We start from the raw sequence: 15,842 nt of genomic DNA, 5'->3' as shown, positions 1-15,842 counted from the left end.
CACCCCCCCCAAAAAAAAAACCCCCCCAAAAAAAAAAAAAAAAAAAAAAAAAAAAAAAAAAAAGTGAAAAGTGTGTAACTTAAAGCTTCCTAAAGAATTTATATTCCACATAATTAAATTTTTACACCTTAAGAAAGACTTTAAGTACACTTGAAAGTATGCTTGAAGTAGGACCCAGTGCCCTGCCGGCCAGTGGGTGAGGGCAAACGGGCAGCATTGGTGAACACTGGCAGACATGCCCTCCGCGTGACTTTTGATGACTGAGGCTCTGGCTGCATTCAAATTTCCCTTTTTATTTCTCTGCCTATGTCAGACAGCATCTGAACTCCCCTATCTAACCATGTGGTGCAAACTACTGTAAATATTATTTTAAATGTGTTACTATGTGACAAAAGGTATTTATTCCAAAGAACCAATCAGTTAACTTAGGAAAACAGAAACTTCGTAGAAGCAAACGACCTACGTCCCCACTCAGCCCGCTCTTCGGCTGTCTGGAAGACAGCGCCTGAAGAGGCCGCCAGCGTGCTCTGGTTAGTGAGCAAGCTGTCTGATGCAGCCCCACTAGCTATTTCAGAACAACAGTCAGTTTTTCTGTGCTGAATTCTGGTTGGTTTGAGTAGACAGAGAGCTTGTGGGGTCAGTGTCACTGAGACGCTGACTCCACGGAGCTGGCCACCTCTAAAGCTGCTGAATACAGCTGTTAGTTTCATTCCCATCTCTTTTTACCTCTTGATCTGGATACACAGTATCGACTCACTCACCCTGAATGAATAGGGCTGGAAGAAAGAGCCACGTTGTCTAAATTCTCAGCACCCCAGCTCAGACGGTAAGAATTCCTCTCTGCCTCCTTGGCTAGAGTTGACACCTAAGCACAAACAAAGCTCAGTTTATTAAAATGTTTTACTTTGAATAAAGCAAACTAAAATGAATCTAAAACGTAGCATCACAGGAAGGTGATATAACTTGGAAAAACTTTATTTAAAAAATAAGACCAATGCATTTAAAACAAACCTTTTTTGAATGCATTCCCCTTTTTGTATTACCGATATAAAACCATATTAGCATAAACTTCTCGGCAGAGAATGGGTGTTCATCAATTTCCCTATAACCAATCCACCCAAGGATAAAATCATACCTAAAATTATTACTAAATAAAATGTAAGCCTTTTCTCATAGCTAACAATTTTAAATATTGAAAGATATATTTCAATCTGTACCATCTACTTTTATACTTTAAATACATTCTACGTCACTTTTCTCTGTGACAGAGATTTTAGTTTAAAAACAAATCTTTATGCAAAATTGCCACAGAATTCAGTATTGCTGGATCATCAGGATACTGTATCAAAAAATCTCTGCTCATTAAAAATGTAGTGATCATTTATCATGTTTTAGGAAAACCCTCAGATCTCCTAGCTTGTTGGCTACACTAAGGACAATTTAAAATAAAAGATTATTTCTAGCACCCAGTAATGTTTAAAGAGTCCCCAGGAAGCAAAGCTCAGAAGGCAGACCGCTGTGTACCTGGTGGCTGGGGATCATGCCCGGGTCGTCCATGACGGTGCTGCCCCTCAGGTGCGAGGCGTGGCTCAGGGTGTGAGACCTGTCGGAACTGAAGGACCGCAGGCTGGAAGATTGGCAGGCGCCAGGTCACGTGCCAACAGCAGGAGCAAGGTTGGGCGGCGAGGCCGAGCGGAGCGGGAGTGAAGGAAGCTGCTATTAGCCAACCGTGCAGTGCAGGCCCGGCTGCTCGCTGCCCTCCACCCCCATCGGCCTCACCAACACTGCCTCTGACTGAATGGCAAGGCACAGAGGAACCAGAAGCTAAATCTGATACTCCTATTTGATTAATTTTCTACCCAGAAATGTCTGAAAACAGCAACAGGAGTTTACTACTCCCAGTATAAGAAATTCACGCAGGAAATAGTTCCAGAATCTGTGTTGAAGGCTAACCTCCCTGAACTAAGGAAAACACTCGGGGAGAAGTGGACAGCCGGAGAGAACAGGGAGGAAGTGAGGTTTCGCTCTGCTCATTCTCTGTCCTCCCTGCAGGCCTCTCTCCGCCTTTGTCCTGTGAGTGGCGGTGCTGCTGCACTCCCCTGGAGGGACAGTGAGCGAGCGATGGCCACACGCCTGCTTCCTGCGGAAGTGGAGTCCTCCTGTTTGTCTCTGGTGACTCCACAGTGCTGTTATTTCAGACAAGGGCACTAACCCCTCTCACGTCCTGTGTGTGTGAATGAAGTGCCCAAGCACTGGTCTCCATGGTGATGAAATGCAAGAGCAAAAGACGTGGTGTCTACACAGCAGCTCAGAACGCAGACCCCGGCCAGCACACACAGACTGCAGAGATGCGGCCTCATCCTTTCTTAATCAATTGAATAATCAGATGACATACTGACACTGGTTGATAATATATCTTAAATACGTGTATACATATCAGTTCAAGAATCAAAGATCTATATGTAAAATACCACTCCAAAGCCCATGGGGGTAAAGAAAGACAAGCAACCTGTCACAATATTTATGCATGCAAACTTCCATTTTCTTTTAGTGAGTTCTTGGACAGTGAAGCTATGTAGAATTATGGACTAAATGTCAGTTTTGCATATTTACTAGCAGAAACTTTCATTTTGCAAATATATCTAATTTTGTAAGCCACATAATAATATCTGAACAAGGTGTCAATATAGCCTTTGAGGAAACCAGTCACTTTAGAGATAATTTGCAGTAATCCAGGGCTTTATCCCTCCCATTCTGTAGGTTATGACAAAGAAAACAGACCTCAAGTCTTAGAGGTAGGTGACAAATCAGAGGGGGTGACCACCTGATCTTACGTGTTCTCATCTATGTAAGTCTGTACGTGTACAATAACCCAGCCCTAAAGAGACCTAGGAATTAGCTGTTTGATGTCATACTGGTTCTTGGAGAAGACCGTGGCCAATGCACTGAGACAGGAGCTACAGCCCCAGAAGCTGGAGGCGGCTGAAATCACAGCTGGCCGCACAGCTGTGCAGTCAGCAGCCCGAGCTACAGCTGCTGTGCTGGCTTGCCCCACCCCTGAGTTTGAGTCTAGGTTAGGTATTAAACTGTTAGGAAAAGGATCTTTAAATGGCAAAGGTGTCTCCCTGGTGGAATGAGCAATTTTTCCTTTTCTTTTCTTTCTTTCTTTCTTCTTCTTTTTTTCTTTTTTTTTAAACTGCTTTAAAGATACGCAGGTCTACCTGGATGGAGATACCCTGGTCTACCTGGATGGAGATACGAGGTCTACCTGGATGGAGATACCCAGGTCTACTTGGATGGAGATACGCAGGTCTACCTGGATGGAGATACGCAGGTCTACCTGGATGGAGATACGAGGTCTACCTGGATGGAGATACGCAGGTCTACCTGGATGGAGATACGAGGTCTACCCTGGATGGAGTTAGCAGGGTCTACTGGATGGAGATACGCAGGTCTACCTGGATGGAGATACCCAGGTCTACCTGGATGGAGATACCCAGGTCTACCTGGATGGAGATACGAGGGCTACCTGGATGGAGATACCCAGGTCTACCTGGATGGAGATATGCAGGTCTGCCTGGATGGAGATATGAGGGCTACCTGGATGGAGATACGAGGTCTACCTGGATGGAGATACGCAGGTCTACCTGGATGGAGATACGAGGTCTACCTGGATGGGGGTACGCCAGGTCTACCTGGATGGAGATACGAGGGCTACCTGGATGGAGATACCCAGGTCTACCTGGATGGAGTTACGAGGTCTACCTGGATGGAGTTACCCAGGTCTACCTGGATGGAGTTACCCAGGTCTACCTGGATGGAGTTACCCAGGTCTACCTGGATGGAGTTACCCAGGTCTACCTGGATGGAGTTACCCAGGTCTACCTGGATGGAGTTACCCGAGGTCTACCTAGATGGAGATACGAGGTCTACCTGGATGGAGTTACCCAGGTCTACATGGATGGAGATACCCAGGTCTACCTGGATGGAGTTACGAGGTCTACCTGGATGGAGTTACCCAGGTCTACCTGGATGGAGTTACCCAGGTCTACCTGGATGGAGTTACCCAAGTCTACCCTTGGTGGCTCCTGCACTAGCCTGGCAGCTCTCATCTCGTCCCCCTGGGCCAGCAGCTGGTGCAGTGGTTAAGGCAGCTGGACCCCACAGGGCCGGCTGTGCTGCTGGAACCCTGAAAAACATGCCAGGCACAGGTGTGCCCAAGTGCCCAAAATCCAATCCTGAGAGGAGAATGGAGGAGAAGGGATTGCAGTGTGGCCGCCCCCACCCTGGGGGGGGGCAGTGCTTTCTCACTTTCCCTCTCTGTCACTCTCCCGTGAGTATATGTACACTATAGCAAGTTAAAACAAACACAATTATTTTGCTTTGTTTGTTTTAATTTGGGCCAAGAAGGAGGCGATACTAGGGGGCAGACCTCTTGAAATGGTACAGCCCATCGAAGGGCTCGACCTCTTCCTCCAAGTGCTTGCTTTTTCTTTCTTTCTTTCATTTTTTTTTTCTTTTTTAAATTTTTTGCTAGAGGGCACATGTACTCACTGGAGAGAGACAGAAAAAGAGAAAGATAAGGAAAATGAGACAGGATCCCCACGCCCATGGGAGCTGGGCCACGCCACACCCCTCTCTGTCTCTCCTTGTGGAAATGTGGGTGCCATGTGCATGTGCCCAGTGACTTTTTAAGCTGCGGGGTCTGGGACTGACCACAAATTGGCCACATGGGATCTAGCTGCCTTAGTCACCGTGCAACTGGCTGGGCCTGGACATGGTTTCTGTGGGGCTCAGATTTGCTCATCACTTTACCTCTGTCCATGGTTTTAGAAGGTGAAGAATCAGGTTACAACTCTGTACACTGAAAGGTGCTAATGCGTGTGGGTCACAGCACGAAGTGATCAAAGGGCACACAGAGCCAGAGGGAGGTGTCTTCCGACAGAGTCTCCACCGCCAGGCTGACCCCACAGGCAGCAGTGAGACTGCCAGTCTCAAGGGGTGGAAATCCAGCTCAGGTGAACAAGTTGAGTGAGAAACAAAGGTCCCTCAAACAAAACCTAGCAATGGTTGTCAGCACTATGAATGTCTAAACTTTGAGAGATGACACCGGTAACCCCACCACCTCTCTCAAGGACTGACAGTGACCGAGAACACAGGGTTGTGTTCCGTCCACTCAGTTTCAGAATCATAGCAGCAAAGGACCTGCTGGGCCGAGAAGGTGACCAGTGCTGAAGTGGGTGTGGGTGTGGTGGCCGCTCACCTGACCCCAGTCTGTTTGCCAGCGGGCTCTGAACTGGGAGGGGTGGGAGCGGTTGGTACTATTTACCTCTCACAAAACCCCAACAGGAAAGAAATACAGAGCAAGAAGAAAGAAAAGAGAGACAAACTGACTTACAACCACGAAAGGTGATTAGAGTAGAGAGATATTAGGATATGTAGATAGCGAATGAGAAAAATTGGATGGAGAGGGGGGGGGAAGACAAATGAGTAGAAGCCATACACCTGAGAATCTCTCGCCCTGGATTTTATGCTCACTGTGTTTACCATACTCTGGAATGCTAACTGGTTATTTGATCAATGTTTATAGTTCCTAATTGCTCTTTCTATGTTGTCATAGAACCTACTTAAATGAAATAAAGGTAATTAGAATATTCCAACAGCAGAGAAATTATTCTCTCTGATGAAATCACACCAGCACAAAGGTTTAGAATAATTCAAGTCTCTGGAAAAGAAATTGTCCAGGGGCCATCCCTGGTGCAGGAGTTACATCACTGGATTCCCACGTGGCCAACCGCAGTTTCAGGCCAGACCCAGTGACTTGAAACTCACGCTGGGCTCATACAAGTGCGTGCCCAAAATCTTGAGAGGAGAATGGAGGAGAAGGGATTGTGGTGTGGCCATCCTCCCTGGGGGGTGACTTCTCACTTTCTCTCTCTGTTTCTCTGGCAAGCCCATGCACCTGATAGCAAAAAAATCTCTCTCAAAAAAAAAAAAAAAAGAAAAAGAAAAAAAATTGTCTACCCTGATTTAAAACATCATAAACAAGTGTATATATATATATGTGTGTGTGTGTGTGTGTGTGTGTGTGTGTGTGTGCATGTATATATATATATATATATATATTGCAACAGGGTTCCTATTTTTTTAAATAAATCAGAGGCACTGTTGTTCAGTTAACAAATTTATAACAACACATATCCATATAAACATTTATTTTTATTTACTGTTCAGCTAGAGATGTGCCAAGACTTTTGTTATGGTCTTTTTCTTTTTTTTTTTAAATCACTGTACAAATGCTTTATGGACACACATAAGGTAGTATGAAAGCGTAATTCATTAAAAATGTACACAAAATCCAACTGAACAGAACCTGGTTTTGTTTTTATTTCATGTAAACTAAATTGTATATTTTTACTCTTCACATGCATATACATTTTGGGCATCAAAATCGCATTCCCATATTCTCCAACTGCACATGGGCCTGTCAGGGTTGTCTGGGGAAGCGACTCTAGTGTGCTGTCAACCACAAGGTGGAGCTGTGACAGAGTCAAACCAGGGTCACGTCAGACTTTCTGACACACACTAATACACTCATATCTGCTAGTTCAGTTACTTATTCAACTCGATACCTAAAACACCTAATTGGAGAGTAAATCCATAATTCTAGAATACAAGCATCCCCTACCAACACACACACACACACACACACACACACACACTGAGCATGAGCTAGGAGTGTGGACAGGGCAAGGAAGGCCACGGTCCATGCTGGACATAGGTATGGCACTATGAAAGCGTACCAAGTAAAGAAATAATGAAAAGGAAACCAGGTACTGAAGAAAGGCAGCATACTGCATTGCTTAAGCAAAATGAATAAACAGAAAACAAAGGAAAAGACCATGGAGGTGAGATGCTGCCTAAAAGCCGCTGTGGAGACCACAGGTACCCTAGGCCCTGGGCGTACAGGTGCGGGCCTGCCGAGTGGGTTGTGTTTTGTCTGCCTTGGGTACTCCCGTCCTTGCATGCCAACGAGCATTCAGGGTAAGCAAAGCCTCAGGTAATCCGCCCTGCTTTACAGAAAGTACTATCATAAATTCTTCCTCAACCTCAGCACTTTGAAAGAAGGAAAAAGGGAGACCATGCTAAAATTGGAGAATTTTTGGATGACAGAAAAATGATTATTCATATATTTTTATGAATTCATACAATGCCATACTTTCATTTTACTAAAATCTGAATTCCCTTTTTTATTGTAATTCATTCATTCTCCTTACGTATCTGTTCTTCAGTTGATGGGCATGTGGGTTATTTCAAAGTTTTGGTTTTTAGGAATAGTGCTTCCATGAGCATTCTTAAATATATCTTTTGTGAACATACATAGGAATTTTTGTTGCATAAACTCTTTTAAGAACCTCAGATTATAAAGTCCAAATACATCCATGAATCAAAGTTCAGTATCTGAAACACTTACCGTTACCGCCCCCTCCCCGAGGGGCACCCCTCCTGTTTCCTGGCCCCAGTCTTCACGCTCTCCACAGCTGAAACCAAGGAGCCGCCTCGCACACCCTGTGCGATCGACTGCCAGTCTGGCCCCGTGTCTCTTAGACGGCCCCATCCTCTCCAGGTCTGCCAGCGAGGGCGGCGTTCTGGCCCTCACTTAACTGCAGCTGGCATCCGCGGGCAACCTGTCAGGTGGCTGCGCCCCCACTGTGGCCTTCTGATAACTCCTCTCTAAAATTCATCCGTCTTGCGGGGAGAAGGATCCCCCCCAACTTGCAAATGCAGTCTCCCCCTGCACACTCGCACCCCAGCAATGCTACACGACTTTCCTCTCGTACACCGTGGGCCTCTGCTCACGACCTTGTTCAGGCGTCCGACCTCCCTGTCCGTCCCTTCCTCACCATCTGAGGTCTTGAGCCTCACGGCTCCAGGGCTGTCTGTGTACTACGTGTGGGGTTAGCCCTCCCCCCTAGGCTGTGGGGTGAGCAAGGTCTGTCACGTGTGTACCTCCAAGACCTGAACCGAGCCAAGCACAGAAAGGCACTTTTACATCCATACTGCACTGCTTTTAAAAAAATAAATAAATGAAATAAAAGTAGAGAAGGGAATATTGGTATTCAAGGAAAAATCCCAAGAGAAGCTGCGTTTTGCTAATTACCCATTTAGAACTGACCTCTCTTTAAGGTATTTATTTCTTAGACTCTAAACATGTTGGATATTCATAAAATGCTTATAGTGTGGTGTTATCTGCTGAAGATATTTTGATCAACGGGTCTGGGGAGAAATGTGCACATATCGAAATGGTCTCATTGTAAGCCAAACAATATGATTGAAAGTATATACAAAAAAATAAATAAAAAAAGGAAAAAAAATGCTTATAGTAGCACCAACTTAGAATTGATAAGCCTGAAACTGTTGATTAGCAAAAGATGTTACACTTCCAAGAACAATACTTCACTTGACCTAAATTGCCAGTCATACTTTTGATGGGATGTTCTGGCTAGTAGTACCCCCTCAAACACACAAACACACACACACACACACACACACACACACACACACACAACAACAACAACAAAACCACAGGCCATGGATTTCAGAATCTTCTGTAGAGCTCCCTAGACTTGTCAAGGAAAGCTGGCCCCGAAACATCACTCAGATTGCTTCTGTGTCCAGGCTCCCACAAGACGCCCTTCTGACCTTTCTGCATGAAAAGGTCATTTTTAGGGAGCTTTCTTCTAAATGCTTTTCTCTTTAATTCTTCCTCACAACATACTTTTAGTCATAGAAACTGCAGCACTGACAAGAGGGGGACTGTCTGTAGGGTGTACAGACACCTCTCAGCAAGAGCTCCTGTAGGCAAAACTGTCCTTTCCAGAGTCACCTGGAGAAAGTGGCAATAATTTAAAATATATTTAAGGACAGACAGGTTTTAGTCACCATGTTCTGCTTCTTCCCAGTTGCCTGATTTCACTAAACTATTTAATCTCTTTAGAACTGTTTCTTGCACTTCCTGGTGGTCAGAGAACAGCACTGGACAACAGCTCACCACAGAGCCCAGTCATGGCAGCTACTGCTGCATCACGTCACTGCAGTGAGCTCCTCACACCTGCCTGACACCAAGTGGAGGCACATGTGCACACCTGTCAGAGCGCCACCCTCCAAGCTACAGGGCAGGCAGTTAGCACCTGTCAGAGTGCCCACCCTCCAAGCTACAGGGCAGGCAGTTAGCACCTGTCAGAGCACCCACCCTCTAAGCTACAGGGCAGGCAGTTAGCACCTGGCCGGCCCCCCGCCCTTCAAGCTACAGGGCAGGCAGTTAGCACCTGTCAGAGCGCCCGCCCTTCAAGCTACAGGGCAGGCATTTAGCACCTGTCAGAGTGCCCGCCCTCCAAGCTACAGGGCAGGCAGTTCTTACCTGTCAGAGCGCCCGCCCTCCAAGCTATAGCGCAGGTAGTTCATGCCGTCCAAGAACTGACTGCTGGGGAGAGAGTCGTCACCCAGTTCTTTCAGGTCCTCAGGCCTCAGGTACTCTCCCCCATCTCCTGTCATGGTGTCATCACCTTGAAACAATCAGGGGAAGACGAGAATGATTTGTTGGGTGTAATGTCAGTTAATGTAGGCCATGACTGCAAAATGCATCAGCATACTGGCTAGACAGCAGTCACACACACACTAGGAGGTCAGGACACAGAGGGTCACCAAGTACTGACACCGGGAGCTTCAGTCCAGTTCTCATTGTTACTCATTGAGAAGAAGTAATTCCCAGAATTGTAATTCTTTTAAGATCTATCAATTCGCCTTATTCACTGTATCTTTATTATGATAAGTGGTTAGAGCCTGTAGTATCTAACTTAACAATTAGCCAATGTATAGATCACTAACTTTTCTCTGCACTTTCAATGAATCTGTGTAATGTCTAGCATTTAGTCTCTTCACATAATTGTAAATATGCTAAAAAATGTCCACTGTCTAAAACAAATATGTAATATTTTAAATGGCATTATCACAATATTTTAAAATAGCAAAATACTGTATATGTATTAGGAAAATAGCATTAGAATGGAGAATAGAATGTGAAATGTTAATGAATTTAATTTAAAACCATTATTTGTTTGTTTGTTTTTGTCTTGGAAATCATTTATTCTCTGTAAAAAGTCAAGAGTATGGGGCCAGCAGGTGGCATAGTGGTTAAGGTGCTGAACTCCCCCACATGGCTGACTGAGGTTCAAGTCCCAGACCAAGCAGTTTGCTTTCTCACTTTCCCTCTCTCCTTCTCTTTCTCTCTCCAATGAGCGCATGTGCCCTGTATCAAATTAAGAAGAAAAAAAAAGAAAGAAAAAAAAAGAAGAAAAAAAAGAATTAGAATATGTTGGCTTTGCAGGGCACTGATGGTCTCTGGGAACATTGTATCCCATAATTTAATCAGGAAGATTGAACCACAACAAGAGGATAGATTAAGTACATGAGACTGAACTGGCAAAATAGCATTTTATGACTTTTGACTAAAACATTGCTGATTTTCTTCTAGGCTTTGTTTTCTGTTTTTAAGGATTTTTGTCCTGTCTTGAGCTGTTGATAGGTTCGTGTACCTACTATTTGAACAGAATCCTAGCCTGTTTCCTGGCTTTAAGTTTTAAGCAAAGTTCCTTAGCACTGAGCACATGTGCATGCATGCCCCAAATCCTGGGAAGAGAATGGAGGAGAAGGGACTGTGGTGTGACCATCCCTCCAGGGAGGTGTTTTCTCACTTTCCCTCTCTTGGTTTCTGTGTCTCTTGTGAGTGCACCTGTCCTATGGCAAAAATCTAAACATATATATATATATACACACACACACATGTGCTCAGTGTGTTTTTCAAGCCCACAGGTCCGAGAGCCAAACTGCAGAGTCAGCCATGTGGGATCCAACTTCCCAACCACATACTACCTGCTGGCCTGTCACAATTTTTTTTAACCCTTTACCAATGTAAAAAACATTCTTAGCTCAAGGTCTGTTACACATACATTGTAATCATACTTTGTTGACTCCAGCTTCACACTGAAAGCTCACAGCAGAAACTATGGACAAATAATATTCATGAAATCCTACGAGTTTTTGAAGTATTATAATTTTTAATAGTGTGTATACATAGGATAAAATTAAAATTGTATGAAAGTGTATGAAGAAGGCCAGCAGGTGGCATGATGGTTGAGGTACTGGACTCCCACATGGCAGACTGTGGTTTAAGTCCGAGACCTGACAGTTTGCTTTCTCTCTCTCTCTCTCCTCTTTCTGGTGATCACACATGCCCTGGAGCAAAAATATTTAAATTAAATAAAATAATTCTTTTTTTTTAACTACAATTAAAATATGAATTTATTTTGGTACAAAAACTTTTGGAAATTCATAGTTTTCCCATTACACATATTTCCATGAGTTTTTTTTTTCTGAAATTTTAAAAATTAATTAACTTACATTCATTCCCTAAGCATCATCACAGCATACAAAATGTGATTTCCCATCTAGAATATACTGTATAGTGGCTTAATCATGCATGTCATCATCAATAACATTCCATTTCTAGTTTCATATATATATAAACCTATATATATATACACACACATATATATAACTGTATGTGTGTGTATATAGTTTTATATGTGTGTGTAAATGTATGTATATATGTGTGTATGTGTGAATGTGTGTGTGTGTGTGTGTGTGTAAACCCATATATATTTTTAACCCCTATGTCTGACCTTCTGCCCTTTCCTACCCTCTTCCCACACTCACTCTGGTATCTACAGTTGTCTTCCATTCCTTTTCCCCCCTCATTTTAACGATCACACAATTGCTTACATAATCGAACTACTTTCAATAGCAAATTCAGCTGGTAATTTTAAGAAAAGCAGTTTTAATGTTAATAAATCAAATAAATGGTAAGGAACTTTGCTTAAAACTTAAAGCCAGGAAACAGGCTAGGATTCTGTTCAAATAGTAGGTACACGAACCTATCAACAGCTCAAGACAGGACAAAAATCCTTAAAAACAGAAAACAAAGCCTAGAAGAAAATCAGCAATGTTTTAGTCAAAAGTCATAAAATGCTATTTTGCCAGTTCAGTCTCATGTACTTAATCTATCCTCTTGTTGTGGTTCAATCTTCCCGATTAAATTCTGGGATACAATGTTCAACTCCAGACTTGTCCCTACAATTAAGTTGGCCATTTTCTTCATTTTTGAACTCTTATTTCCATGTGTCTGTATTTAATTTTCCTGGTATAGACTCCTTTGAGAACTTTTTGGAGATCTGGTCTGGTGCTGGTAAATTCTTTCAGGTTTTGTTTATCTGAGAACATTCTTGTCTTTTTTTCCCATGTGAAGGATAATCTTGCCGTGTACAGTATTCTTGGTTGAAATTGCCTTTCCCTTAACATTTTGAATGTATTTTCCCATTCTTTCCTTGCTTGCATTGTTTCTGATGAGAGGTCTGCTGTTAGCCTGATGGGATATCCTTTATAGGTAACTCGCTGTTTTTCTCTTGCCAGTCTTAGTATCTTGTCTTTGTGGTTTTGGTCAATCTGGCTATACTGTGTCTTAGAGAAGATCTTCTTGGGTTGATTCTATTTGGGGTCCTTTGTATTTCTTGGGACTGGATCTTTGAGTGCCTCTCTAGGTTTGGAAAGTTTTCTTGACGGATTTCATGGAATAGATTACCAATGCCCTTATGAGTCTCTTTGCCTACTGGGATGCCAGTTATCCAGATGTTTAGACGTCTGATGGTATCTAGTATTTCTCGTATATGATTCTCATTTTGGAGGGATAGTTTTCTCAGTCTTTGTGGTGGATTTTTATAGGCCAGCAATTTTCTCTTCTGTGTCCTAGATTTGATTTTCTGTATGATCAGGTCTGCTTTTAATACTTTCAAGGGAGATTTGGTCGTCTTGTATTATAGCCTTCATCCCTAACAGGTTCATCTGATTCTTTTTTAAAGTGTGTAATTCCTCTTTTACATCTTGCAAGAATTTCCTTACCTCCTGGAACTCATCAACTCCTTTCTCCTGCCTCTTCTGCAGTTCATTTTCTCTCTTCTCTTTCATCTCTGTTAGCTTTCTCATTATGAATACTCTAAATTCTTCATCAGACATTTCCATGATTTCCATTGAACTGTCTGTGGATGAAGAGGAGTTATACTTTTCTGTTGGAGGAGAGGTATTTTCTTGCTTTCCCATATTTCTTGTGACCCTGTGGTGATTTCTAGTCATCCTCGCCAGACAGAGAGAGAGACAGAGAGACAGAAAGCCAGAAATCACCCCCCCAAGGGTATGGTCACGCCGCAATCCCTTCTCCTCCATCCTTCTCTTGGGACCTTGGGCACGCACGCATATGCGCCTGGCATGAGTCTCAAGCCACCAGGTCCGGTACACAAACCGTGATCAACCATGTGGGAGTCCAGTGACATAGCCATTACGCCAACTGCTGGTTCCCTCTTCCTAATTCTTGAAGTTCAATCTGAGCATTCAGGACCATGCAGAACGAGGTGATCTGGAATCTCTTTGCCATTCCATTTTTATCCCTTTGTGCAGCAGATTCAGTAGATGTTGAGGAATATGTTAACCCTAATAGTATTTGGATGTCTAGCTATGGTTCCCTTAGATCCATCTAGAAACACAAAGAGTGGAGACTGAGGATCAGAGTGATGAGATAAAAGAAAAAGAAAAGGAAACAGAGAGAGAGAGAGAAAAGAAAAACTAACAAACAAACAACAAAGAAACAGAGAAAAAGAAGAAAAAAATTAAAAAAATAATTTTTTAAAAAAGCAAAAACCCATGCAGCGTGCAATCACTAGTTCTCAGGAGCCATGGAGCAATCTTCTCCTGAAGGCCTGCCCCTTGCATCTCCTGGATAGGTAGGGAAAAGGGAATTGTTAGCGAGACAAAGGAGGGGCTGAAAGTCAAGAGAATACTTTACCTTTAAAAATTTTGAAAAGGAAAAATTACCAAAAAAAAGAGAAGACAGAGACAGGGGCAGAGAGAGACAGAGACAGAGAGAAGGCCAGAGGGGCTTCCTACCACTCGAGTTTGGGGGGCTAGAGGCTGAATTATCCATTGAAAAATCTTCATTTCTCTGTTTTCCCTGAAATCACTAGTTCTCAGGAGCCATGGAGGACAAAACCATTATTTTTTAATTGTTCCTTTGTCTTTAATTTTTATTTATTTTTAATTTTTTTGTTTTTAATTAATTTACATTAATTCACTGAGCATTGTCACAGCATACATAATGTGATTTCCCATCCAGAATATACTGCATAGTGACTTAATCATACATGTTATCGTCAATAATTTTCCATTTCTAGTTTCACATATACATATGTATGTATACATTTCTCCCCTATTTCTCACCCTCTGCTATTTTCCACCCTCCTCCCACACTATCTCAGGTGTCCACAGTTGTTTTCCATTCCTTTTTTCCCCCACATTTTATTGATTCACAAAATTTCTTAAATAGTCTAACTACTTTCAATAGCAAGCTCTGCTGGTGTGTGTGTGTGTGTGTGTGTGTGTGTGTGTGTGTACATATATATATATGAATACATGTCTGACTTCAGGCATGAAACTCTGAGTAGAATGAATATACTATAAGGTAGCACCTATAAATCCCCTCAAGTGTTTTGTTGAAAACTAGATCACTTTTCACCTCAAGGTGAAAGAGGGAAAAGAACTTGGCACCCTGTGGTGGCAGAGGACAGGACTAAATGCTGTGGCTCACATCTGAAGCCCAAAGGCCGTTTCTTGCCCATGGACGAGGCAGATAGAGCAGTACTGTATTATGTACAGGGTTATGTCCTTCACACGTCACCACTCTCTGTATATGGAAACTCAAGAGGCCTCACATATCAAAAGACAACTAACTATAAATTACTAAAACCTGAAAATAGTTAGAACAAAGAATTTCCAGTAAACAGAGATGTTATATATTGACCATTAGATTTTTATTTAATTTTTGCTAGGTGAGTTAGTTGTCCGGAGTAGCGATTAACAGTTGAAGCTTCAGAATTTGACCTCGTTCTAATTCTGCTACTTACAGGCCAGTTAATCCCCCTTAGCCAGAGCTTCCACAAGGAGAGGAAGATGGCATGAATGGCCAGCCCCACATGGCGGCTTCATGAACAAAGTAAAATAACATATATGAACATGTAACAGAGGGCTGGGGTACGAGCATTGCCAACTACTGTTTTTATTTTACAAATTAGTCAAAATGTTGACACATCAGTGAAATGTGAGCTAAATCTCATGTACACAAAATGCTTTCTGATAAAAGATGTTTATCGGGACCAGCAGTTAGCGTAATGGCTATGTCGCTGCACTCCCACGTAGTCGACCGCAGTTCAAGTCCTGGACCCGGTGGCTTAAACTCATGCCGGGCGCGTGTGCGTGCGTGCCCAAGATCCCGAGAGGAGAATGGAGGAGAAGGGATTGCGGCATGGCCATCCCCCCTGGGGGGTGATTTCTCGCTTTCTATCTCTCTGTGTTTCTGGCGAGCGCATGCGCCCTATAGTGAAAAACCTCTCCAAAAAACAAAACAAAACAAAACAAAACAAAAAGATGTATATCATTCAGTAAGGTGTGAATATTTCATATACCTAACAACTCTAGTGAAAATATGAGTAATTTTTTGTTTTGCAAACCATGTGTTCTTGCATTATGTAACAAAATTAAAATAAATTTCCTTATCGTTTCCAATGCTTACGGCAGTTGCTGCCCACCCCCACCTGGTTACTTGTGCAATAGAATGATGGCTCCCAGGTCCATGATCTAACAGAAAGATGGCCCTCAGGTCCATGATCTAACAGAATGATGGC

At 43.0% G+C, this 15,842-nt stretch overlaps 1 protein-coding gene across 30 annotated transcripts in view; it reads right to left on the bottom strand.

The window, feature by feature from the left end:
• Window positions 1–15,842, bottom strand: part of ANK2 (ankyrin 2) — a 333,322-nt gene that overhangs the window by 70,058 nt on the left and 247,422 nt on the right. For 28 of the 30 annotated variants that reach the window (XM_027765833.1, XM_027765842.1, XM_027765857.1 and 25 more), the window contains 3 exons: window positions 9,422–9,566; window positions 1,525–1,627; window positions 762–865 (listed from right to left, as the gene is read on the bottom strand). In XM_027765833.1, the coding sequence (XP_027621634.1) occupies window positions 762–865; window positions 1,525–1,627; window positions 9,422–9,566 (352 nt within the window). The remainder of the gene's footprint in view (window positions 1–761; window positions 866–1,524; window positions 1,628–9,421; window positions 9,567–15,842) is intronic. The other 2 variants (XM_027765854.1, XM_027765830.1) reach the window with 1 other exon arrangement.

This window comes from Tupaia chinensis, unplaced genomic scaffold (genome assembly GCF_000334495.1).
Source record: "Tupaia chinensis unplaced genomic scaffold, TupChi_1.0 Scaffold139767_1, whole genome shotgun sequence".
NCBI lineage: Eukaryota > Metazoa > Chordata > Mammalia > Scandentia > Tupaiidae > Tupaia > Tupaia belangeri.
This window is presented reverse-complemented; position numbering and strand designations above follow the sequence as displayed.